Here is a 26,233-nt window from a genome sequence, read left to right as displayed (position 1 = left end):
GACGATGGTGTTGGACAAGGAAGAGGGTGAGTAACATCTCCGGCCGTAGGATGCTACAACCCGGGGAGTAACACGGCAAAACTACTGGCATTTTTACACGTTAAGTGTTTCCCGGTCGCCCCCCCGGACCCTTGCGCACCCGCAGCCCTCCGCTTTCATATTGGCTTTTACCAACAACAAAAAAAACCCCATTTAGTCGCGACAGGGTCCGTGTTTTCCGCGGAAGAAAAACCTGACTATGTGGCTGTGTGCTCTCTGTACCGTGAAGTTGAGGTGCACTTACACGAATAGCCTGCCCCCCCCCAAAAAAACAAACAGCAGTTTTAGTGTGGAAGAGTTGCATGTTTATTTAGAACCAGATTTGTCTTTTTTTGTTGTTTTTTCTGGGATGTGTAACCCAGAGTTTTGAGGGTACTCCACACAGACGCTGCAGTGCATGTGGCTCCTCTTTTTTTCCTTTCCTCCCTCTAAGTGCTTTTTGCGTCTGTGAAGTTAGCGAGGCAGCCTTTGACATCACCACGGGATGGGAGATGACAGCAGAGTGCTTTTAACTTGATTGCAAATTATGGATAGCGCCGTGCAACGTTCACTTTCCATCCAAATAGGCCTACTTGCATTACTTATCTATTTCAATGTATTTAGGTTAATGGGTGAGGCAATCTAATTAATTTTAATTTAAATCAAACTCGCCTCTAATGATGTCCCATTTTGGATTGAACTGATGTTGAGACGTGCAGTGCTTTTTATCACTTTCAAGGTCTAAATGGTGCTCAGTGTATGTGCATTTAATTACATTTACACAACATGATGATAATATTAAAATGGAGACTGTATGCAGTACTGGAGGCTTTACGTGGTCAGAGATGAAGTTTTTCTCTGATGTTTTTCTTTCCTCTGACACTTCTTTAAGAGTATTTTGAGGGTTATTTAGCTGACAATATCGACCACCTGCTGACGTGCACAATGACAGCCTCCACTAACCTAAAACACTATTTTTTTGTGTGTGTTATTTCTCAAAGTACAGTACACAGCTTTTGCACATTTGAGTTTATTCCAGGGTTCCTGCTCCTCCAAAAGTAATGGATGCATTTGTAACCCATTATTTATGTTTGAAAATGGATATTTCATATCTCTTAGCAGAGCATCCTTTCACTTACACGTCTAAAAACCAATAAAAGGATTGCGGCAGAGACATAAATTGGTCTGTCTGGCTGAATCCATGTTGTGCTGCAAATGTACCTAAATTAACTCAACTGTAAATTGTCTCCTTTGGATGTCTGTCTAGCTAAAAGTTCCCTATATGATTCATGATTCAGATTGCTTTTAACAGTTATTGGCTAAGCAATATGGTAAATGTACAAGGTGATGCAAATGGCATTAGTGGGAAAGGATGCACAGGAGCATGTAATGCAGTCAATACTACATTAACTACTGATGCCCAATTACAGAACCAGGGAGAGTGGCTTTTAGGAGCATTAGGACTTGCAGAAAAGCTGAGATCACCTGCTGCTCATTGCCTAAAAGCTTCACCCTTTATTTGCTGGTCCCGACCAGCAGCTCCAGCATTTTGGCCAGGTTGTCAACAGTGCTGCTTGGATCTGGTCTCTTTCATTGTGGTGCCTCTTAGCGTTTATTGGCTCTCAAGTTATAGGGTTGTCAATTCAAACCTTCTTGTCTAATGTATCCACTTAGTGCCTGCACAAATAGATGTGTGTTTATGCGCAGAGGGAGGTGTGGGTTGGCGTTTTGGGTGGCCACATGGGTGTATGTGTATGATTACTGTCTGTTTCTCTTGATTGATTCACTATTATGCCTGTGTGTCTTGTGTTTGTGCGTGCTGCTAAAGTGTTCATATTTCAGTCCTTATGTGGCCTATAAAACAGATCATCAGTGTGTCTGTTCTCATGTTCAAAGCCTGCAACCTCAGTTGGCAACTCAGTAATGCTGCTGCTTGTTTGGCAGACTGTTTTTTGAACTCTGACTTCTCTTTGAAAAGTCTGCAACAATTTGTGCTACAAATGCAATAACCAGAAATGATTCTCAGTGCCCCCCTTTTGTCTTAGCTCCATTGAGAAAATCTGCCTGCTACAATTCAGTTCCCACTGCTTCAGTCTATCAAAAACGTAACACAACATTTCTGCCAAACTTACAAAGGATCAACCCTGAATTATTTCTCCCATTAGTTTCATGTGGTATGTAGCCAGCTGCCCATATTGTCTGTCCTGCATCCACAAGTTACATGCACATCGTAAACGAATCACCATATTCTCACATGATGCAGTCATTAACTTCTAATATACACTATGTGGTACAGCACTGAGTCTGAGAGCAACGGAGGAAGACTGTAAAAGGAACACAGGCACTGCTCTGTGAAATGATCCAATATGCAGGTAGTAGGCATAGTTAGTAATGAACAGCAACACATGTACCAATTCTGTGTCAACATTTTATTTCACCCTGTGATATGAAGGTTACAATTTGCGTCTAATTTGAGAGTAAAAAAGCAACTCAGCCATTTTCTCTCCTTCGTACCAACTGCAGGAGAAGAAAGTGGGTCCACACTGAAGGCATATTTTTGCTGAACATTAACACAACTACAGTATATTCTTCACAGACCTCAGGAGAAGAAAAATCCTCCAGCTACTGATACATTTCTGGTTACCTTTGCTTGTTAATTTATGACCCTGTTATCATCCTGTCCAGTGAAATTTGTACATTCATAAAGCATGTGATTGAAAAGCAATGCTTCAGATGAATGCAGACTGGTGATCTGTCGGCTGCTGTAATAAAACTTGGGCTTCAGGCTCCGATTTTTATTTTGAAATAATAAGAATTGCTTCATTCTTTACCGGTGTTACCATGGTAATACTGTCTTGTAGCGATGTTATATTGATTTAGAAAGTGGACAGTAATATTTCTTTTCTGTTATTTGGTTTCTGAGGGTTGATTTCTAATTTCCAGTTGGAGATTACTTTTATATGTTCTTTAAGTCTTTTCACTTTTCCAAAGGAATGCAATTTGCTCCCCTGTATTTGCTATTTTCTCAGCTTATTGGTTTGCTCTTACTTCAAATTAAACTCGCCCATTTCAAATATTGAAATTACGTCTGGTTTTTGTGCTCTGGGCCCTGAACAATATTACAAACACATTGCCTTCGTTTGATAAGTCACTACTGTTTAAAAAAAAAAAAAAAAGCTTTATTACAGGCACCTGCGTCGCCTTTGCAGTACTTTTCCAATTTTGTCCTAACCATAGATTGTCAAAGGAGACTTGTGTGTTTTGAGCTGTTACGAGTGTAACCTGTGCACAGGAAAATCTTTTCATTTGCATGCACATAACAAAATAGTACCAAAATATTACAGTATGAATCTTCCCTGATACGGAGTTGATAATGACATTATCAACTCTGCATTAACAAGTAACATGTTTTGCGTCCTCAGGGCTTTGATCATCCATAGTATAACTAAAGCTGCTCTCATTATTCAGTTCAGCTAAGCTAAGCTAAACAAATTAACACAAATGACATATATACCATTTTCAGCTGTGGCTGTTTAATTCCGACTAATCTGTTTCTGATCTTACAAATGGAGAATTCCCACTGGAGACTATTTCCTCTGTCACCACTAAACCTCTAGATCCCTATCAGTCCTGATTGTTTCACATCTACGAGTGCTCGAGATGTGTATCATATTCTATAATTTTAGTGGAATTCAAAGGGGGCTGAATTGAGACTTAGAGACACGTGTCAGTGAGCACGCCCACCTGCCTTCAATGTAAATGGCTGCACTCATCAGTGTGGTACACAAACTCAATTATGCACTCTTGAGTAGTAAGAGCATCCCTTTTATTATTGGCAGAGACATGCTAGCCATGTTATCATACGAATTCTCACGACAAGATCTGGCTACCCACATACATCACAGGGAGCGGACAGCCCCTGTTGTGTTGTCCAAAGTCTTATCCTTTTGTTTCTATTCACTCCAAATGTTCTTTTTTTTCAATGTCAAGAAGAATGTCAGGTATGTTGCTCAGGTGTTGTGTGACAATAGTGAAGGTTACAGAGATAGAGGTGCCACATTGAAAATTATATCAAATAAGAGAGCCACAAGGGCATATACACATCAGTCCAAATGTTACAATGAAACGTTTTACAAAATCCACAGATATCCTGACAAGTTTAGATGAATGGTTACTTTAAACCACCTTGGAGAAGCAAGCTCTGAGACAAATGCAGACATGCACTGAAGTAATGTGGACACAAAGCTATTCTCGCCCGCAAAATAAACCCCAATAATCTCATCCATAGTTGAAACGGTGTAAAAATATTACTTTATTTATCAACAACATGTAGTCCAGCGTTATTGACAATAACCTACCGTTTTTAAAAGAAATGTCATATATATATATATATATAGTTAGTTATTCAGCTGCCTGAGCGTGTTGGAATAAGGTCTTACTGCCACTTGTCACTGCAAAGCTGACTCTCTCAAGCTGCTGTTGACTATATGTCAATGTGCAAAAAAATAAAATAAAATCATACATCAATGCCTCTACAAACACACACATGCACACATCCTGCAACATCTCATCAGTTTTTTTCACGTAAAGTTATTTATTCACTTGTTTACCTATTGTGCGCTCTCAGTTCTGACTTGTTTGGCATTCTGATGCACTCTGTAAAGCTTATTCTTTGCTCTCTGGAAAATCATTTCTCCTTTATTCTATCATCATAGGCTTAGTAAAGAAGACAGGAAAGATGGGAAAGTCAAGTTCTCAAGTTCTTGAGATGAGCAGATGTCAAAACTACAATGTCACCAACTACGGTTCTTTGGCAGTTGTGAAGTGTGAAGATGCTCAGAAAATGTTCCTGAAGAAAAACTTTAATATTCTACCTGCAGCAATAAAATAACACGTCACCTGTTACACTCTACAAGGCAATGTAAGCACTTTGTATGGTTAGGTTTCAGTGAAAATCAAAACGTTAACACTGCCAGGGTTAGTTTCATGCTTTACATATTTAAATGCACATTATCACACAATTTAATGTTTAATAATGTGCATTTAATGACATTATGAGGAAACTGTCTCACACATTCAGTCATATTCTCTTCATATTCTATGCTACACAAAACCCACATGCTTCTTTATTGCATGGCAGAAATGACGGATTTGAAAGGATTTTAGTCCCAGAAGAAACTTGAATAATTATATGTGTATATATATATATATATATATAGTGCATTATTCATGCGTAAACTGAATCTCAAATTATAATTGCACTTTCTTGTGTCTTAAAGCAAGAAGCTCTACTATTATTCATTCGGCATTAAACAGGTCTTGTTTAATCCCTATGAAATAGTCTTTTGATGCATATTTGTTTAAATGAAAAGCAGAGCTGTATATACGCATGCATGGTTGACCGACAGCAAATATTTAAAGCCGACATCAATATTGATATTTTGGGAGTTTAAAAAATACGATACAATAACCTGATAGGTGTTTTTTTTTTTATATTAACACGTAACGTAAACAATCTTGATACAGATTCCTTAATTTTATTTATTTACTGTGACACATACTGAGTGGGACATTTTACAGCTACAAAATAACCATGTCTGTGCTCTCTGGTGGACAAAATATGTAATGCAGACATTTCTAAATGACATCAAACCTACTTTGGCATATTGGTACTGAAAGGTCTTCATACTTATTGGCCTATAACCAAATATACATAAATTATATATATTACAATACCAGTATATCTGCAAGAAGATAATCAGCGATTTATCGGTATAGCCTTAGTGTGTATGCGTGTGTTTGTACTTGTGGGGAGTAGGAAGCTCTCACATGAACTATGCAGGATTTGGGGTGTGGACAAGGTTAAAATATGATAGATGAAAATTATAGTGTTTCACGAGCTTCTCACAGAAATTCCCTATGAGAGGCCAACATGTGGAGCGATGTGACTTTTCAAAGTCACTACACGTCTGAGAGCAACAGATGACAATTTTCACATACATCCATGTGCTTGTAAGTTGTGTAAAGCAGGTGTTTATTGGTTTGTTTTGTACTGGTCGATGCTAAACATGGGGAAGTGGACACCTGCAGAAATACAATACTGTATTATTGTAATAATTCAGCAATATGAACTGGCCTGCTGTATTCTCTCTATAGTGCATAAATCACAGAGCCAGCAGGAATTCTGGCCGATGCCATATTTCCCATTTGCCCTGATCATTGTCGCAGAGCATTTTTCATTTGTTTTTGGCCCTGGCTGTGTGAATATGTGGCTTTGTGGATGGCAGTGTTGATTGGTCAGTTAAAGACACTTTGTTCTTGTGGGTGTTAGGAGCAGCACAGCCTCTAGGGGCTGCTAGCGGGGCTTTGAGACTTTCAGTCTTGTTTGACTGTAACCGTCTTTCAAACATCACTCTATTGTATTGTCATTGCAGTATTCAGTTTTCTGCTGACCGAGTGTTAAAAGGTAGCTTTGGCCTTAGGTGAGAGCTTGCTGATCTTTGTTGCATCTCAGACAGAGATACATATTTCTCATTTCTGATCTATTTTTTTCCCTCTTACCAGCGTTCCCAGTCAGAGGATGAAAATGCCATTCAGTGTAATAACACTTGTGCACTTTACAGCAGTTAAACCATGAGCTGTTTTAATGTTACTGGACAACTGGTATTTTGTATGGCCTTTAAATTGCTGTTCTTCTTTTTTTATGCACATCAACATACAGTATGTAGTTTTAATCCAACTGAAAATGACCTTTACTTGGCTATTTTCTGGCAAAAACAAAATGTCATGCATTTATTTAGGTCAAACCCAACAAAATTAAAAGCCTCATAAGAGCTGCTTTTTAGTACAGGAATCCAGAGAAAAGGGGGAGGACGGAGGCTTCACACTTTCTTAAGATATTACAGCTATCTTGTTGGTAAATAGAAAAGCCTGGGGTGCCTTCTCTTAAATAACAGCCAACTTGCTGGGAACTAATCTCTTATTGGATGACCTTCAGTAAATCAAATCTTAAATAGCTAATTAAAGTCTGTGATTAAGGGGGCCAGTTCTTTCCCTCTTAAAGCTAGTAGATTAGGTTTGGGATATTGAAGTTCATGATTTAATCAGTGCTTAACTATGATGTTTGCAACTACAAATTCTGAGGCAAATGACAGCCACCATACACACACATTCCCACTGAAGTCAACATGAACCGAAACTACGTCTTACCCCTCCTCGTTCTGATCGCACCTCTTCCATTTCATTTGACCAGTCTGTAGCTGAATTGTCATTTGATTTTAGCGAGTAACAAGAATAACTCCCAGAGGAAAAAAGGCCCAGTCTTTATATTATGAGGTAATATAAAAGTATTAAAAGGAATTCATTAAAAGCAAGCCATCTTCTTAATGAAACATCAATTGTCATCTCTAATATTCCTCTCTTGTGAGAGTTAGGATAGTAGCTGTACTACATGAGACAGTTTAGGTTATCATCCCACATGACATCACACCCAATCATCATGAAGACTTCTTCCTTAACTGCACCCAACCAACCTCCCTCATTACTTACCCCATCAGGTGTGGGAGTTGAATGACATTAGAGGCCCATGCTGCCAAATAACTGCCCCCTGTGGGGAATTTGCATTATTCAAGATTAAAGAGCCTCACACAGTGCACCGCAGTATGGTGTTCCTTCTTCCCCCCCCCATTTTCAACACACTGAGGACCCTGAATGGCACACCTGTCTCCTGGCATATCCTTTGAAATAATAAGTGTGCAGTAATTGCTGGAGAGTGGGGAGGATTTTGTACATCACTTCCTGACCTCATGAGTGACACAAACTTTAGAGGGCTACATTTATTCCTCTCCAAATGCATTTTTAATGTGGACTAAAAGTGTTTGTGCATTATTCTGTTCCGGATGGCGGAAGGTGGCTGTGACAGGTCTAATGGTTTGATTTCTTTTTTTCTTTTTCTTTTGCAAGGAATCATGAAGTGGCGGATAAGATTGCCTCATCCATAAAAGTTTAAGAGTATATAGTTTGGGAATAGATAGATTTTTTTGTGTTGGTTCGTCTTGCACCACGAGGTTTGAAGATATAGATACATGAACCATTTCGGTTATCAACAGCTTGTACTTAAATGAAAAATGGTAAAATGGCATGTTTTTAAGAAGTAAACACCTCAGAACCAGCAGCAGACAATGCCCAACATCAGGCCCACATTTGATTGGGTGGATGCAATATTAAATCTTCCTCTTGCTCTGTCAACACTCTGACAGTCCTCCCTCTTTAAGAGCTCTCGTGGGTTTATTTGGGGTTACCCTGCATGATAAAACCATGAATGTTTGTGTCTTTTCTCCTCCCCCTCATTCATCTTATTCCCTCACTCATTTTCTTGCCCTATCTCGCACTCTCTCACTCTCTTTCTGCTGTTGACAGCTTACCTTGCAGAGCTCTAATCTCACCCTACTACTGAGCAACCAAGTGTTGGAACAAGTCGCCTTCTGTAATAATTTGGAAACTCTGCCAGTTTCATGTCTTAAAAAAAAAAAGCAGCAATGAATTTAATTAGAAAGCTGTTGCATATCTCTGTGATACATTTCTTTTAATTAACCCCATGTGAATAAATTAAAAATAATAGGGGGCTGAAAAGTGTGGAAAAACACCCTAATGAAGTTTTCCGTTAATTGGGATGGAGACTGCTGCCAAACCACAGTGAGGAGAGAGCACCAGGAGCTAACAATGCCTTCTGTAAGCCTCAGAAAAGGGCCCAGGGCCTTCGTGCTGACTTCAAGTGTAAGAAATGCACCTCTGACGTGATGGAAATGACCGTGGGCTGGGAGAAAAGGCAGCCCTGTTCCAGGCTGCTCTGCTGAGACTCCCCATGCCGCGCTTGAAGCTGGGCCAGTGTTATTGCAGCCCTAATGCGGCTGACTCATTTGGAGCGGATCAGGAGTAATTATGGTAGGGAAAGTGGCTGCCGACCGTGGGGGTCAGGACACTTGTAACATGTGAAAAGAGCAATTATTCCAGGAGACAAAACCCTCCCTTATCCTGGGCAGTGCCAGGGTCAATGCAAGGGACGGCTGGGCTCCGTTTCACCGGGGCTTATTAGCCACAGCAAGCTGCAAAGTTTGAGAGAGTGCATCTTGTTAATGAACAGTCCCCTCCTCATCCGCACCAGCCCTGTCTGCTCTCTCTCCCACTTACTGTGGGTGTTAATTATGTCATAATCATAGCATGCATACAGTCCCAGAAATCACCTCACAGACCCCAGCATTCATACATAACCATCTGGAAATGTAGCATGCCGTACAGTAACATAGAAGGCTCTTACATAGAAGCGAACTATAAAAAAAACAGTCGGTGTGAAATGTAATATTGACTTGGGCCTTGTAAGAAAACTACCTTATTTGAGAGAGAATGAGTGTCTGTCTGTGTTTCTGAGGGTGTGTTCCTGCATATCTTTTCTTTTACTCCTTGCATATGCTTCAGCTAAGGATAGGAACATGAATCACACAGTGAATCAGTGGTCTTTATTTTGCTTATCATTCAGAATACACTCATCAGCCTGCTTTCATTTGGCATGTGTATTCCAGCTGATATTATTACCAGATGTCTTGTATTTTGTCTTGGCAATAGAGAAACGTGTCTATGGGCTCAATTACAGCGATGACGGAAGCTGAATGAAAGGGGCTGATTCATGCACACAATGGCAAGACATCTGCATGAGATCCCTATTAACCTTAGTGGCAGACACCTTGGCCTATGGACAAATTTTATTTGGGATTGCCATGGCCACGGCGTTTACAGTGGTGGCTGAAAAATAAAAGAGTGGCGTTTAAATCAGGCCCTGTAGCTTCTAAAGCCCGCAGACTGACAGAGTTTTGATAATACAGTACCAACATTGTATTTTTGATTTTCCCACTGTTCTGTCATTTCTTTATCTCTTACTATCCATAGGATGGATAATATAATATAATTTATTCAAGATGATTCATTCAGTCACATAGCAGTTTATAGATTCATTGTAGGCCATTAACGTCTGGTTGATGTCTTATGCAGGAGTGCTTTGAATTAAGTGATGGTGATGATGACAAATGCACTTGTTTCAGCTAAACGCAATCATTTGGTAGTGTAGTATCTAATTTCCCTGAGCATCCCAGTCTTTGTATTCACCACGCTGGTGGCTAACACTCTCTTATTTGCTGCAGCTGGGAGTTGGAATTATAGGGGCCCCTGAGAGGAGGCCCACCCAGGGCCAGCTTCCACCTCCTTGAAAGCCCACCTCCCTCCCCATGTGTCAGGAAGGCTGAGTGATTCTAATCAAGATCCTGTACCTCCCCGTGAACCAGCGAAATCTGCATCACACCATGGTGTCAGTGCTTTTAATTGATCAAAAGACATTTAAAAAAAACCCAACAGAATCAGATGTAACTGTCCCTTCTGCCATTAAGGCTGAGTGCCTGTGAGAGCAGCTGTTCCACTGGGATCATGGGTGTAGTTGTGTAGTGAAGCAAACCATGCATTTGTAAGGCAGTTTACTTACAATTTTGCTGTGTGCACATGAGACTATGACTGACAGGATCAGTCCATTAATCGATTAGTCGTTCAAAATTAAAATTACTTACTATTAATTACTACTATTTGTCATTTATTTTTTTTAAATGCTGCTTTTCCCATTTTTATATGATCGAAAATTTAATGTCTTTGGGTTTTAACTGTTGGTTTGACAAAATGAGCAATTTCAAGACGCCCCCTTAGACTCCAGAAAGTGATGGTTAGAGCTGCAACCATTAGCCAATCAATCGATCGACAGAAAAGTAAGCAACATATTTTGGTAATCGATTAATTAATTTAATCACTTTTCAAGCAAAAATATCAGACAGCCAGCTTGTCACATATCATGATTTGACACTTTTCTTTGTCATATATGACATTAAACTGAATATCTTTAGGTTTGGGACGGTTGATCGAATAAAACAAGCTAGCTTAATAGATCTGTGGGAAATATAATGGGAATTTTTCACTTTTTTATGACATTTATAGACAAAGAGAATCTATTAATCCAGAAAAGTATCTGAAGATTAATCAATAATGAAAATAATTGCTTGCTGCAGCCTTACGTCCTGTAAAACTATGTAACAGAAGAGAGAGCAGAAATACAGAGAGAGTAACCCTGGCAGTGTAGAATTTAGCAAGTATTTTCATGATAATTATTATTTCCTAGTTTTGTACCCACAGCAGTGGATGCCAATGCAAAAAACAATCTTCTTTTAGTCCACATGACATGACACAACATGGCTGATGGCTCAGGGACACAGGAAACCTGTATACATTCAGGTTTACAGCACAATATCCAAGCAAACGCTCATTTGTTTTAAAAGTGGCAACCAAATATTTTAGTGATAATAATTGAAAAAAAGGGGTATGTGGCAAATCATCTTTCTTTTCACACACTCTTGTCCATTTTGAGTAAATGTGGGTTTTTCCACGTCTATGTGATAATTGTATTTCTCTAATATCAAACATTTCCTTGAGTGCCCCAAACAGCATATTTCCAGGCTTTAAAACCTTAAATATATCAAAAAAGGTTAGCAGACTGATGTGATTTTTTGATAGCTGTAAAGACGGAAGTCTAAATGGGGTAACATAGAAATCGGATGCTATCTCTATAATGGAAAATACATGCTCTGACAGACTGCTTGGGCTGAGAAAAACTAACTGTACATATTCTTGAAAGATACAATCTTAAAGAAAGTAGATGGATGGAAGAAGGGAGAGATGACAGGCCTTTACACGCAGTACTAATAGCAAATTAAATTCCTTCTCAGGACGGATATTTGGCAGGGCAAGTGCTGTCTCTCCACTTGGAGGGGTAAAATGCATCCCTTGTTGGAGAATGAATCGTGATGTGGAGAGGCATGCTTTTGGTGACATCAAATGACACTGGAAGGTCAGTGGCACTTGTATCTGTTAAATGGATTGGATTAAGTGGAGGCTGCCTCCTAGTCTGCTGCTTCCTTTCATAATGCAGCTTTTCTTTCTGGGAGGTGGCAAGCATGGGAGCTTCAGTTCTACTCCACAGTTTCACATAGCGCTGGGAGTGGTGACAGGTGCAAGAAAATGTCTCATGGCATTAAGGGAATTGAAAAGACATTTACTTTACACACTCATTTTTTTCTGTCACTGCTCTTTGTTTAGAAGGTTTGAGCTAGTGCTTGCTACACAACTATTAAAGCTGTTTTCCAGAGGCTGCTTTGGTAGAAGACATCAAACCCATGTTTGTTCCCTGCAATGGCTTCAAGAAAGAGGCATCAGTTGAGTGTGCATACTGGTTTTCTGGCAGACATAAGGCATTCCTCCACTGAGACATCTCTTTTACAGTCAGGCCTGAAGTACCAGGACATATTCACGACGACATGAATGTCAGACTAACTGCAAACACAGAACCTGGGTCGCACTACACACACAGACACACAGATGCTGTCGCTTTGATGATTCTGAGCAGGGTTTTAAACAAAGTATGCATCCAATAGTGGGGCTGAGCAGCATCCTATAATTCCAGGATAGGTTAAGCTTTAGCCTTTTCAAACGTGATGTAAAACACACACGTGATATGTTTAAGCAGTGTGTGGTGGGTGGTGGTCTCAACCAATTAGGAGTAGTTCTCCGGAGGTGGAGGAACGACCTTTTTGTATAATTAGTTCTCTTATTTAAAGCAAAGATTTTGAGTAGAATAACTAATTAGGTGTCATAAAAGGCAAATTAAAGATTTTTGTGATCCCCGAGGGAATTGCAGCAACTCTTTTTTCTTTGCACAAACTCTAAAGCACACACACATACACATGTACACAGGCACACACACACACACACACACACACACACAGGCTTTTTTTTCTCTCTCTCTCTCCTCATTAAGACTGTTTTTAGTTCTGTAGAAGTCTGTCAGGCGAGCACTGTTGGCATACCTGCAGAGAGCTCCCCTAACAAGCCATGAAATGCAGGTAGTAGAGTCCACCCTTAGCTAGTGTGGCTTGAATTTGAAGCTTTTTAGCTTCATTTACACTGAACATTGGTATTTATAGCAGGTTGTGTGATCCTAATGTGCCAGCTTCAAGGGGCCTGTTTTGGGGAGGGAGGGAGGTGAAGGAGCTGGAGGGCAGGCAGAACACTAATTGATGGCTCCCATCGCCAGCACTGAACCAATAAGCCTCTCCTTTCCACTTCTGATAAAGAAATAAGATGGCTCAACACTACTGGAGCACTTACTGACATATAAACCAAAGCCATAAATTTGACTAACAAGCTCTCCTATTTCTTTCACTTCTTTTTTAAAAGGGGAAATGCTAATTATATTACATTCATAGCATTATTGATGTGTGGATGGCCAAAAATTGCAGAGCAAATCTGGATCCAATAAGGTACTTTGTGGGTCCATTTAGGTGAGCAAGTATGTGTGCAGATGTGTGTGTGTGTGTGTGTGTGTGTGTGTGTGTATGTGCACATGTGACAGAAAAAGAGAAAATATGCTTTTCTATTCCAAAGAAGTCCTTTGAAAAGTGGTAGGTTTTTGTGAAAGAGAGCGAACTTGACAGGCTGAGCACAGAAAAACAGTGCAGAGTGAAGCAGTCCCTTGTTAGCAGCTGAGGTTGTGTTTATCAGTGAGCCAACCACAGAAGTTACTGTAAAATGGCAGCTCTAACTACAAAATGACCCCTTTCACACTAAACATTACAGTATCACAATTGTGCATGTATTCCTGCTAAAGAAATAAATAAAATCAAACCTTTATCCCGTCTGGACAAAATGTACCTGAGCACATCACTAAAGTACAACAGTGAAACAGTGACATTTCATATAAAACTCAGTATAACGTGAATGGTCCTTTATAGATACCCACACATACAAAATGCTGGCCTAACCCCCTGTGATGCAGAGTGTCCAGTCTATTTCTATTTATTTTTTTTTAGAGAGAGAGAGAGAGAGAGAGAAAAATGTGTTTTGAAAGTAGAGTGGCAAGTGGCGTCCACTGTGTGTTCTTTTAGACGGATCAATAGCTCAGTGTGTGAGAGAGTGTCTTAAGAGCTGTTGTCTTGTGCTCTCAGCTGTGGCAGACCTGTTAGTGCTACAGAGGGGAGCTGTGCGCCCCTGCCTCTGTACCACCAGTGGCCTGAGGGGGGCTTTTAGTCCAAACACAAATGTCAACCACACATAGACTATTAGTGTTTAGTGCAGTTATTAAATGGACTTTATTTGTCCTTTAGGAGGCTAAAAGGCGTGCTTAAAGGGGACCTGCGTGACAGCAGGGCAATTTGCGAGTTTGGTAACTTAGGCTCGCTCGTTGCCGACACATGAGTACAGATAAGTGTAAAAAGAGGAAAGGCTGTAATGCTCTGAGTAGGGAACACTGTGTGAGTGTGTTTGTGGTCGGTGTGCATAAATGTGTGTGTGAGAGTCTGTGTCTGTGTGTGTCTCTGTGTGTGTACGTATGAAACACAGAGTGAGTGTATGCTAAAAGGCACTTAGGCCATAACATATCTCACTGGGGTCTGGTAGCAACGTTTTTGTGGTCAGAGGCTTTTTAAAAGGTTAATGTTAATCTATACCAAACAAAGCCCATGAGGAGCTTTTACAGCTGTGGACAGTTGAGTGAAATGGACTTTGATGAAATGGTAGGTAACTAACATACTACACAGCTTGCTGTAAATACACAGTAAGCAAAACAAACATTATGTCTTTTCTCCTCAGGAATACACAAGACATGCCCCTTCCTCTGAAACCTGCTGCAAGTGATCATGTAACTTTTGTATTACAGCATGTTCTTAGTGGAACAAGTAAGTCAGGGCTTTGTAGTCCAATGTGACCTGTGTGCCTATCTACATGGAAGAATGTTTTCTTTAATGCATATGAAGCAGGTAGGCAGTGTGCTGTGGCCGTGCGCGAGGCCAGGCTTAGACGCCTCGAGAAGCAGCCGGCTTATCAAAAAGAGAACATGAAAAGTCACTCGTGTTCCTGGGCCGTAAATCACGCATGGCTGTTTGTCTCCTTATCACTACAGGTGTGCCGATGCTCTCCGTCCAGCCCAAAGGGAAACAGAAGGGGTGTGCTGGCTGCAATCGCAAGATTAAAGACCGCTACCTGCTCAAGGCCCTGGACAAATACTGGCATGAGGACTGTCTCAAATGTGCCTGCTGTGACTGCCGCCTGGGGGAGGTGGGCTCCACCCTCTATACGAAAGCCAACCTCATCCTCTGTCGCAGAGACTACCTGAGGCAAGAAAGACACACAATCACCTCTCTCCACTCACAACAAACACAAAAGCCATGCCATTCCAAGAGCTGTGGGACATGAAAGGATCACAAAGGCTTTTTTTTTTTTTACCTCCCAGTACAGTTTGCTTTGGTGTTTGCTGTTTCCTGCGGCTCCCATTCAAAGAACCTACGGTTAAAATCAGTCTAAAGTCTAAGTGTAAATCATGCAGATTCCTCAGTTTTAAAACTTCATCACGCCAAAACCTAATATGTTGAGAGTTTGTTGTCGTATTATGTTTTATTTTAACATATTGCACAGGCAGAAAAATAAATAAGAACATTTTGGGAGCAGTGCGTCATTGTTCTTGCTCTTAAAAAATCTAACTACTGTATAACTTAAACTAGTGGGATATAAAGTAAGCAGTGGGTTACAATAGGTTGTTTTCACAGCTTACTTAACATCTTTAAATATCTTCAACCGTAACCTGTTTTTAACTTTAACTGGTGCAAGTGATTGTTTTCTACAAAGTTTTACTTTAAATGCCAGTTGTATAGTATCAATGGATATCCTTTTGACGTGATTGTCACAGTGAAAGACAACCTTAAAAAACAACTGTTTCAGGGGGATCAATTTGCCTAACCTACAAAAATTGGCATGAAATTCAGTATAATTAACATTTAATAACAATTGTACTAGAAATTAAAAACTTACTGCCACCATAATTACTTATTAAAGGGCTCTGCATGTTGAATGCAGCAGTGTGTTGCTACAGAGTTAGATGTCATTTGTTTTGGTAGACTTGTTTGACTTTATAGGGATATTTATACCATCAACGTGTAGTTGAGCTTAAACCACAGTTTGTTTTTGCAGCGTTCATTCTCATATTTCAATCTTTTCTCTGTATTTACACAAACAGAGAAGACTTCTGTTGTTGGCGTAGACTGGTTCTCAGTTGCACTAGAGCTGTAGGCTGTAAGAAACCTCCAGGCAGGCTTGTTGCTTCATCAGTGTCTTTGGCTCTGTATACCCCCCCCCCTCAGATGCCCCTGCCATCTGCTTGTTAAATTAAACATGACCATTTCCAGGGCGTTAAGTCACATTCCCAATGAGATCCTACCATTTATCTGAGAGGGAATCCCCCTGGGGCAGACTTAGGGATGCCAGTGCCTTAGGCCCCCCCTCTCTCCTAAAACTCCCTGTCCTGTACTGTCCTCCCCCTTTCCCTTTTTCCATTTCCCTTCTGCCTACTTGTCCCCTCACTCCCTCACTTATACCTACAGGTTATTGCTGCCCGCTAGCTTTGTATCAGTTCATTATTCTAATTTAAAAGAAAAGAAACTTAACAGCAGCCATCATTTTGTATCACTTCTAAAATCCAAAGCAAAGAGAATCTTAATCAACTTGGTTGTCTTCCTACCTCACTCATGGATCTCCATGACATCTCACTTATAGCTCAGCTCTTCCTCTGACCTGGAAGAAGCCCGCAGCCCACTTGAGAGGCGCTTAGGGACGTTACGTTGAGATAGGCCATTACCATCCATCAGTTCCCACCCACAGTTAATGCTTTTAAGATGCAGTGAGAGGTCCACTAAGACCTGATGTTGCCCCCAGAAGGGGCAGATGGTGCAGATGAGGTAATAATAAATGGGCAAATGACCAAGAGAAGGCAAAAATGATGAAGCTCAGAGCTTCACTTGGTAAAATACATCTGCCAGAAGGACAGCAACCCCAACCCCCAAGCCGTAAGTGCCTAACTGGCACTGTGGAGGGAGAAGGAAAAGCTTTCTCACACATTAGACCAGTAAGACATAGAGGTCAGAGAAGGGATGAAAAACTGAGAATGACACATGAAATCAAGAGTTAGGAATACTAAAATAAGAATAAAAAGGAAAGAGGAGGAGGAGAGAGCTTTCTGTGCTCCTCTGTAGCCCCGGATTGCCTAATGAAATCCATCCCACTCTCCTGCTCTTCAGCCTGCGACAAATGCAGAACACTTAATGGCCAGAGATGCTTGAGATGAATTCTATTATGGAACAAATTAAAAACCTTGCCTTGCGTATAGAGAGGAGGCAGTATGAGAGACCAGAGTATGTGAAAGTAGGTGATGCAGTTTCCATCCGGCACCGGTTTCCTTTTCATTCCTTCTTTTCTGTGTAGTAAGACGAAGGCTCCCCCTCACCTGCGGTAATGAAGTTAAATCTGTGCACTGAATTAGCCTCCTGCACTTCATTAAAGACAAGCGGGTGGATCAAACACACTTTGGTTATTTCCCAGGGTTTGGAATCCTGCCATGCTCACATTAATTATTATAGGAGCTCCATCTGTGATTGTCCTTCAGTGGCATTAGCAACTTATTGAATGCACTCACGCTTTCCTGAATCTTACACTTCAACACACACAAATACTAAAATGCACACATACGTCAAACAGCGTCCTCCCCTGCCCTCCAAACCATTGTACGAACAAAAAAGTTCCGTTTTTAATGTCCCTGACATTCACTTCCCTGTATCAAGAGAGTGTTTTTTTTAGCAACTTGGCCACACTCTTTCATTATGAATGAGAATAATAGATTAATTAGGCGCCTAGGATCGTACGACTTCACCAGAGGGTTGACAATCTAGTCATGGTGTGATCATCAGGACTTGAAGCCTGAAATCATTTAATCTTCTATTTCATATATTAGAGAGGACATAATAGTCATCCACTTATCAAAATGGGGTATAATTAACTGTAAGAGGAAAACGTTTTCAAGATAATGAACATTATAAGTTATCCACAAACCGGTGAAACAGCAGGGGGAATATGATAGCTCCATCCGGATGTGACTGTTTTTCAAATCTGTCCTCTCCTTGCTTCTTTACTAAGTAAAACAATTGCTCTCCTCCCGTAACAGTTGCTCTTCCTCTCTGGGCAAGATAGATCTGAACAGAACGGTTTAAACTTTCAAAAAGACACAACTGTTGGGGAGGGTCAGAACATGCGATGCATGCATTAACAGCTTTCCCTTTTATGAAATCTGACAAACCCCGTGCAGGCTGGGAAGTCTCAAAGAGCTCAGAGAACAGGTAGAACACTTCAAGAGCCACAGCCCAATCTGAGGGAAGCAATACAGAGAGGCAGATGATGCACTGTAGGAGCTTTAAGGGTTTGAAGTTGGCAAAGCAGCGAGTTGAAAGAACTAAAGAAGGCCCTCTTTTCTCTAAAGACTCATTGTAATAACTCAATAACAGAGGAAGGAGAGCGGGGCTTCTTTATATTCCTGCCATCCAAATCTGCTCCCAACAACCCACATCAGCACACAAAGTTAAAATTTAAGCTACTAAATAAGAGCTCTTTTTAAGGAGTACAGAATGTGCCAGTTCTCCCGTGTTGAAGACTGTAGGAAGCAGGGTGTTGTCCTATAAATACATGTAATTAATGACTTATACTTGGAAAGAATTTGAACAAAAAAATAAAATTCAACTACTGATTGTTTACAAAACAAAACCATATGCATATAATTAGATCTAAGATAAAATAATGATGACTATTGATCCCATTACTAAAGCCTTTAATCTAAGACAGAGGGGTTAAGTGTTTAGTAATTCAACATTTTGTAAGTATAACATAATTAAACATTGGAGGACAGTGTATACATACATATAGCTACTACTGTAGTTGCAACCCTACTAACTATTACATACTATAAAAGGGGCCTGAACACTGTGTGTTTTTAGGAGCATTTAAATGTCATCATCACAATCCAATCCAATAAATAGCCAGCCTGCTTTCACTGTATACGGCATTATCCCGTTCAGAAATCCACGCCAGAATGTCTCAGAGGTTGTGGGGAGCAATCCAGATCAGCACTTCTAACCCTCTAATCTATTTAAAAAAACCACAGAAGCATATATTTTGAAAAAATGAAAATGTAATATGAGCAGCTCCGAACAAATTTTTCCAGAAACTTACCATTCACACTCTATTTAAATAGAAATGCTGAAAACCTGTGTTGATGTTAAATTTTTTTTTTCCACTTTTGAGAATATTGATTTATTTAATCCAAATGACCGGGGAAATTGAAGTGCATGAGCCACTGCACTCCTACAATACAGGACATGTGTCAGAACAATACGTGGGAATTCTGCAGAAAATAGCCTAAGTCTATTGTAAATGAAATGAATTAATATTTTTCAAAGGTAATCCACAACGTATGTTCTTTGAAGGCACTGTTTCAGTGATGTGAAGCATATCGAGTTTAAATTTAAAAAAAAGACCGAACCAACTGTGTTAACATAGTGTTCTAGTGTGTGTAGCTATATATATATATATATATATATATATATATAGCTACACAGCGCACTGTCCATACGGTGTATGGTTTCTTATAGAATCCTTAATTACAGTCTTAATTGGCTAGTTTACTTTCAAATGCTTGAACTGACCTTATTGTGCTTAATCTATTTTACTTTTCTATTTTACTGCATTTTGTCATCGGACATTAAATCCCTTCACCTTTACATTTGCCTCTTGATCATGTTTTGGTGTGAAACACTCATTGCTTGCTATGCACAGCTCCACTTCAGCTGTTACTCATGAGACTGCTGCAGTGGTGGTTCAACTCCGGTTGCTTTTAGCTTCAGAGGAGCAGGAAGAGAAGAGTGTAATGTGTTTGAACAGTTCTCTCATGCTGTAATCTCCTCTTAGCACGAGGAGCCCAATTAAGCCGCATGTTGATGCCACGTTATAACCCAGACACATCAATTGTTGGCTGAAGAACTGTGTGAATGGGACACAGCCGTATCCAGTGCACTTTCTCACCCTCCAAATCTTCATGTTATGGTGAAGATGGAAGACACCTTTTTTTCTGTGACAGAAAGTCACAAAGTAGATAAGGAAATTTGGTTAGCATGGAGATAGTGGATCTCTTCATGATTTGAAAATGTTCAGGGTGATTTAGAAGGACCAGTGTCAGTTAAGAGAGCATGCCACGGTACTGTAGTTACCTTTTTATGTGCTATTAGCAAAATACTTTTTTCTCCTTTTTGGCTATCCAATCAAAAGTATTACCAAGAATTCTTCTCAATTCGACATCAATAATCCACGAAGATAATCTGTATTTTTCCGTACAAATTTAACATTTTGTCACCTCAATTCGCCAATCATTTTAAAAATTAAAATAAACACTGGCTGGTGGATCAGATATGTGCCAAATTAAACACAGACTCATAATCTTAATTTGCCATTTACGTTTGTGTCTTTTGGTCCATGGCCACTAAAAATAATAATAATGATGATGAGGAATCTCAAAGACAGGTGCCTTAAAAAGGTCCCTTTTTAAGTGAATTTGAGATTTATAAATCAAAGGTGTGTAAGTAGCAAAAGGGCTTCTTAGAAACTGCATAGGAAAAGTTGTTTATGCTCAGCAACGTAAAAACATGGTGGGAAATGATCTTAAAGGTCCAGTGTGTAACATTTAGGAGGATATATTGTTAGAAATGGAATATAATATTCAAAGGTTTTCATTAGTGTATAATCACCTGAATATAGGAGTTGTTGTTTTGGATTGTTTTTGTTACCTTAGAATAAACCTTTTTTTATCTACAGAGACAGCGGGTCGCCTTCTGTGGAGCCTGCCATGTTTCTACAGTAGCCCAGAGGGACAAACCAAACATTGGCTGTAGATAGGGCCTTTCACATGGCCAACGTACTTTCTCCTACACACTTAACAGGTCATCAAATACAGACGCCAGCGGTGTTCAGTTAATTGCAATCCGCAATGTTACGGCTAGACGCCACACACTGCTAAATTTGAGTATAAATCCAAGAACATTTTGATAAATGAGGCTCCTGGTTTACTATGAACATTTGTGCAAATGTGTGCAGCAGTTTTCATTGAGTTTGCAACCGCAATCTCATTAATCAGATATTTTGTTCATTAACCTAATTGCTTAATTTCATCGTTTCTTATAATCAACAGTCATAAATAGTGTGACGTCAGTAACCAATTTTACACATAAAAGGTCAGTTTACTCATCATTATGGGGAGTGCTGTAGCTTGAAGATGTCATCACTGTTATCAAACTGGGCGTGTGTGAGGGAATTTAATTTATTAATTAATTAATTATTTTGTACTCTCCAGTCCCAGGCAGAGATAACCCATAGGGACATAATCAGGGTTATTTTCTCATACTTGACAAAGCCTCTCTAGAGCCACAGAAGACATTATATACAACTGTTTTCACAGGCTGAGTAGTAGTCAACATGACAAGCAAACTTCATTTCATGTGTGAAATCAGGAGACTACTGCTTTAAAATGTCTTCCAAATACAAAGGAGGGTAAGCAAATGATTTGATCAGTTTTTTTCTGGCGAAAGCAAATACAGTGAAGCCTTTTTTTGCAATGGAAAAATATTATTTTTAGTGTATCAGTAGTACTGTTTTTATTCCTCTTATTGTAAAACTGCAGATAGAGAAAAGTATATTTATTTGTTGAGAATATAGATGGAAGGTGCTAGCCACAGGTGTCACACGCTGCTTTGACTGAAAGTAGAACTTAGTGTCGGCAGCAAGCCGGGCTCCCCCGCCAAGCGTTTTCACAACCTGTATGTATCAAGTGAGCACCATGTCCACAGCCCAGCGGGGTGTAATGGAGATGGGTTAGAATAATCCTAGGAGCTGTTAAAGGTGTGTGCATGTCAGACTCTGTAAGTGACCGAGGCTCTCTAGGCTCTTTTATAGCCTTGGTTCCCTGAGGGAGAGAAAAAGACACTGTGTGACCCTTCAGTCCAATAGAGCTCAGGTGTGGTGAAACCTGGAGCAGACCAGTCTGCCAGTAACTTGACTGTGATGATGATGATATACAAGTGGTGCGAGACAGTGTGTTATATCCAGTGATGAATAATTAAACTTAATTTTACCATGTTAGAAAACCAATCATGGTTGCCGCTATGTGTTTGCTAGAAACCTATATACTATAAAAGAAACAAGGCCAATTTCTGGACCACAGATGTTTGGTCAATTTTTGGATCAATACTGAATGTATGAACATTTTATAGATGTTGGGAAAAGATGCTTGGATGTTTGCTTTTTTAAAAAGGTCTCTATGGGAAAAAAAGGCCTCTTTGTGTTGCAGAATGCCTGGTGGGTGGCAGATGTCTACTGTATGAGAACTTGCAGTGTTTACTGAAACAGTAACTAGTTGTAACAATGTCTCTGTTTAACACTGTGTGAATCCCTCTCATGGAACATAACAACCTTTCTCCCTCTGTTGCTGTCTCTCCTGCTCCTGTGGGGCAGTGGCCCCTTATTAGATGCAGGCCTGCTGGATAGACGTTTTCTTTAACAAGGTGAAAGCAACTGAATGGGACTAGCATAAACAAGGCAGAATATCAACACTGTGACTCCTCTGTCTGAGCCCTACAAGTTTGGGGAAAAGTGTTTAACATACTGTTGGATTGGCAATCTGCTGTTGCCTTATCCCCTCTTGCAAAGCTGTGAAACGGCCCTTCTCCTCCTGCAGAATATATAAATCTATCTGCGCTCCAGAATCTCCAAATTAAACATAGGGGCAGGCGCTTGGAAAATGAAAATGTAAATCTGACTGGGAAAAAGGCATTTGAGGTTCCTTTGCTCTGAGCAGAAAAGAAATCTACACCAGTGCCTCCTTGCTCTGTTTGTGACCTTTATCATTTGGCTCCTATCTAATAAGCCTAAACAAGCAGTGGCGAGGTTTGAGCAATGAGTCTGTTCACCGTGAAACATTTTGTTAACTCTTCAAGGTTACATCTCCCATCATTGTCTCAGGCTCCTCTCCGAAATGAAAGCAGGAGACGGAGAGAGAGAGCGAGAAGGGATTGAGCCTGAATCCTAGTAACAGAAATCTTTTGAATTTACGGCTACATTACAGAACGTATCCTCCTGTGTAAAAATCCAGCTGGCTTTGGTTGGAGATAGACTCATTAGGTATTTTAGTTATGAAAGTAGAAAACTTTCAACAATTCAAATGCTTTGCCTCAGATCTGTTTTCATTGCTTTTGTAATGCGCAAGGGGGAAATTCTTTGAAGAAGGAGATTAAAACCATGTGATCATTTTAATTAGATCATTAGCCAAGAATTAAGATCTCTGTTTGTGACTCTCATTAACAAAAATACCAAGTGGGTGCCAAAAAAAGATTTGTGCATTACATTCAACGTATTTCAATTTTACCCTCTTTCCCCTTCCATTGCAGCATTTTTTCAGCTATTGTTCTTGCTGTCAGTGCGTTTTTTGTTTGCTCTTTTATTGCATCAAGGTAAAGGGAAGGTGGGTTAATCTCTGTCTGTGCTCTCTGTCTTTCAGGCTCTTTGGTACAACGGGGAACTGTGCAGCCTGCAGTAAACTGATCCCAGCCTTTGAAATGGTGATGAGAGCCAGAGATAATGTTTACCATTTGGACTGTTTTGCCTGTCAGCTTTGTAACCAGAGGTAAGAATGGGGATCATAACTGCATAACAACATTGCCTTTTAAAAAAACACGAGTGGAGTGCTAAAATGGCCAATAGTTTAAATATTAGAAGCCGTTGAGGTACAGCAGAGTTTTTCTGTCTTATTATTTTATTACACACCACTGAACAAGTCTGCAAGTTGTGAACTGTCTTCCTGTGTTGTAAGAATAAAGGTTGCTGTATTGCATTTGTAATGCTCTGCTAATTATTTGCTATCGTGACACGTTGCCAGCAGTTTGTCCTTGTTTGTGGCTAGCTCTGTAAATCTTTTAAGCCACAGGGAAGTGAAATTAGCCCTTGTTCTTATGTGTGCGAGGAGGTATAGGAGCTACAGAAATAAAGTCCTGCATGGGTGTGTTGCTGCATAAAGGAGCAAGGACCTACACAGGTGTGAAATGGTGTCTCCTTAATGATAGGAACTATTATAAAATTGGAGTGAGCACAAAGCCTATGGTATGAGCCACACAGAATATGACATACCCAAATATTGCTTTTTCCCATTTATATACTGTCAGTAATGGCACCACTCTGGGAGCAGAACGTCCTTTGCATGCTTGTCAGGGGTGCTGTGACCCTGTTCCTCCACACAGCACAAGCCCATTAACCTTCTGCGGGCCAGATTCAGTTACCATAGTGAACACCTGCTGTAAGGGAATTATGACTGCAGTCTCTCTTCTCAGCTGGCAGACATGAAGCCAGGACTCATCTGGCACACTATTGCCATGGCTGTTTAACCAGTCTGGCTCATTACTAAAGCCAAGCTATGCTCGGCTATATTCTTATCTTCACTCCCCTTCAGTCACATTATGGAGCTGTCTCCACTGTGTCACACAAACAAACAGCAGCATAGAGAAGAACATCAGTAGGGCAGGCTGTTATGTGTTATTTTCCCTCTTCAATTGACTCTGAGACTTTAGAGGGAAAACATTCTCAAGCACTGGAACCAAACTGGTGTGTTAAAAGCTAACCCATGTGGCAGAGTTTCCTTGGAAACTCTTGTGGTGCCAGTGCCTTTTTGCCAGGCCAGGGAGAGTTGACCTGCCTTTCATTGGCTGCCAGTGCTCATGTTTGCTTGCTTTGAAATGATAGGGTTTTAATCTACTTTTATTTGAAGCCACACATTTATGACGACCATGAAAACAGGCTTTGAATCTGATGAGCCACAGTGTCAGTGCACGTCGGCTAAAACATCTCGAACCAAAAAACGCATGCAATCAAACAGAATCATCATTACCTGCTGGTCTTAAATGCAACATCAACACACACACGCACCGCATGCTTTGTCATAATGCCAACGGTAACCGTCTTTGTGTTTTTAACAACAGTTTTGCCTTTGTTTATTTTTCTCTGCCAACAGGTTTTGCGTGGGGGACAAGTTTTTCCTAAAAAACAACATGATTTTGTGTCAAATGGACTATGAGGAGGGCCAACTGAATGGGAGCTTTGAGACACAGGTTCAATAGTTGGAACCTCGTGGCAGCAACAATCGGCTCCACACTTTACACACGAGATGGATGTTCTGCTGCACTTGGAAAAAGACAAGCGTCTGTCTGCTTGCCTGCAATACTTTTTAAGACCCCTTTATCGGTCCCTAAGGACTCTATTGTAAATGTTCAACTTTTTGCCCCTCCCACACCCCAACACTGAGCAGTTACAAATTTTGATGTACAGTTGTGCCTGCTTAGCTGAGCACTGTATTGCTTGTATGTTTTGTGAAATTTGTTTCCGGTTTGTTTTATTTTCCTTTTAGAAATGGTTCATTGGAGGGTATGTACAGTCTGTTTTCTCTGTATATATAAACTGGAACATTTATTTTATGAAATGTAATGCAATTTTATTACTAGTGTGAATTAAAGATTCTTAAATGTTCATATTGAGTTTTTTTCTCTTGTACCAAGACCAAAGTTGTTGGAGGAGTTTGGCCCATGTGTTGATATGTAATCATGTCTCCAGAAACTGGAATGCTATAAAAAGCCTTGCGAGAGAAAATATATTTGAGGTTCTTCAAAACATGATGCAACAAAACAAGTTTTATTACATTTTACAGAGTTCTGATGGAATTAGAAATGCTGTTTAAAATGAACTAAATAAGATTTTATTTGGAATAAAAGAATGCTTCTCCAAACTGTGTTGTTGTGAACGTGCAGGTGTCGTGAAAGGGAGTGAGTTAAGCTGAGCTGCTCTCTGCGATTCATGCTTCACTAATTGCCATCTGATTATGAGGGTGAATTGGCCTGGAAATGAAATGCAACAGCAAATAAATTAGAGAGAAAATAAATGCTCATTGAGTTTGAGCTCATTCAAACTCATCTGCAACAGAGGTGCAGAGCTGTTTTAAAAAAGTACTTTTCCCAGAAGACTCTGTTAATGGAGCTGTGTGACAATGTTTATCTGACACACACACCAACAGCTGACAATATACCAAGTCTTGTGGAGCTGTCAGATATTCAGCTGATCCTTCAAGTGATAATTCATGTCAGTGACTTTGCTAATTATACGATGTTCATTTGTATGA

The 26,233-nt window shown here is 40.1% G+C and overlaps 1 protein-coding gene across 1 annotated transcript in view; it reads left to right on the top strand.

Annotated features, from left to right (window-relative positions):
- lmo1 (LIM domain only 1) overlaps positions 1–25,587 on the top strand; it is a 26,214-nt gene extending 627 nt beyond the window's left edge. Inside the window, exons 1-4 of the mRNA XM_051380263.1 lie at positions 1–26; positions 15,059–15,272; positions 23,573–23,698; positions 25,076–25,587. The exon at positions 1–26 is cut by the window's left edge and continues 627 nt beyond it. Of these exons, the coding sequence (XP_051236223.1) occupies positions 5–26; positions 15,059–15,272; positions 23,573–23,698; positions 25,076–25,181 (468 nt within the window). The 5' untranslated portion in view covers positions 1–4 and the 3' untranslated portion in view covers positions 25,182–25,587. The remainder of the gene's footprint in view (positions 27–15,058; positions 15,273–23,572; positions 23,699–25,075) is intronic.
- Positions 25,588–26,233: the final 646 nt, after the last annotated feature.

The sequence above is a fragment of the Dicentrarchus labrax genome, unplaced genomic scaffold, assembly GCF_905237075.1.
Source record: "Dicentrarchus labrax unplaced genomic scaffold, dlabrax2021, whole genome shotgun sequence".
NCBI lineage: Eukaryota > Metazoa > Chordata > Actinopteri > Moronidae > Dicentrarchus > Dicentrarchus labrax.
Note: the sequence above shows the minus strand (reverse complement) of the source record. Positions and strands in the feature narration are given on the sequence as shown.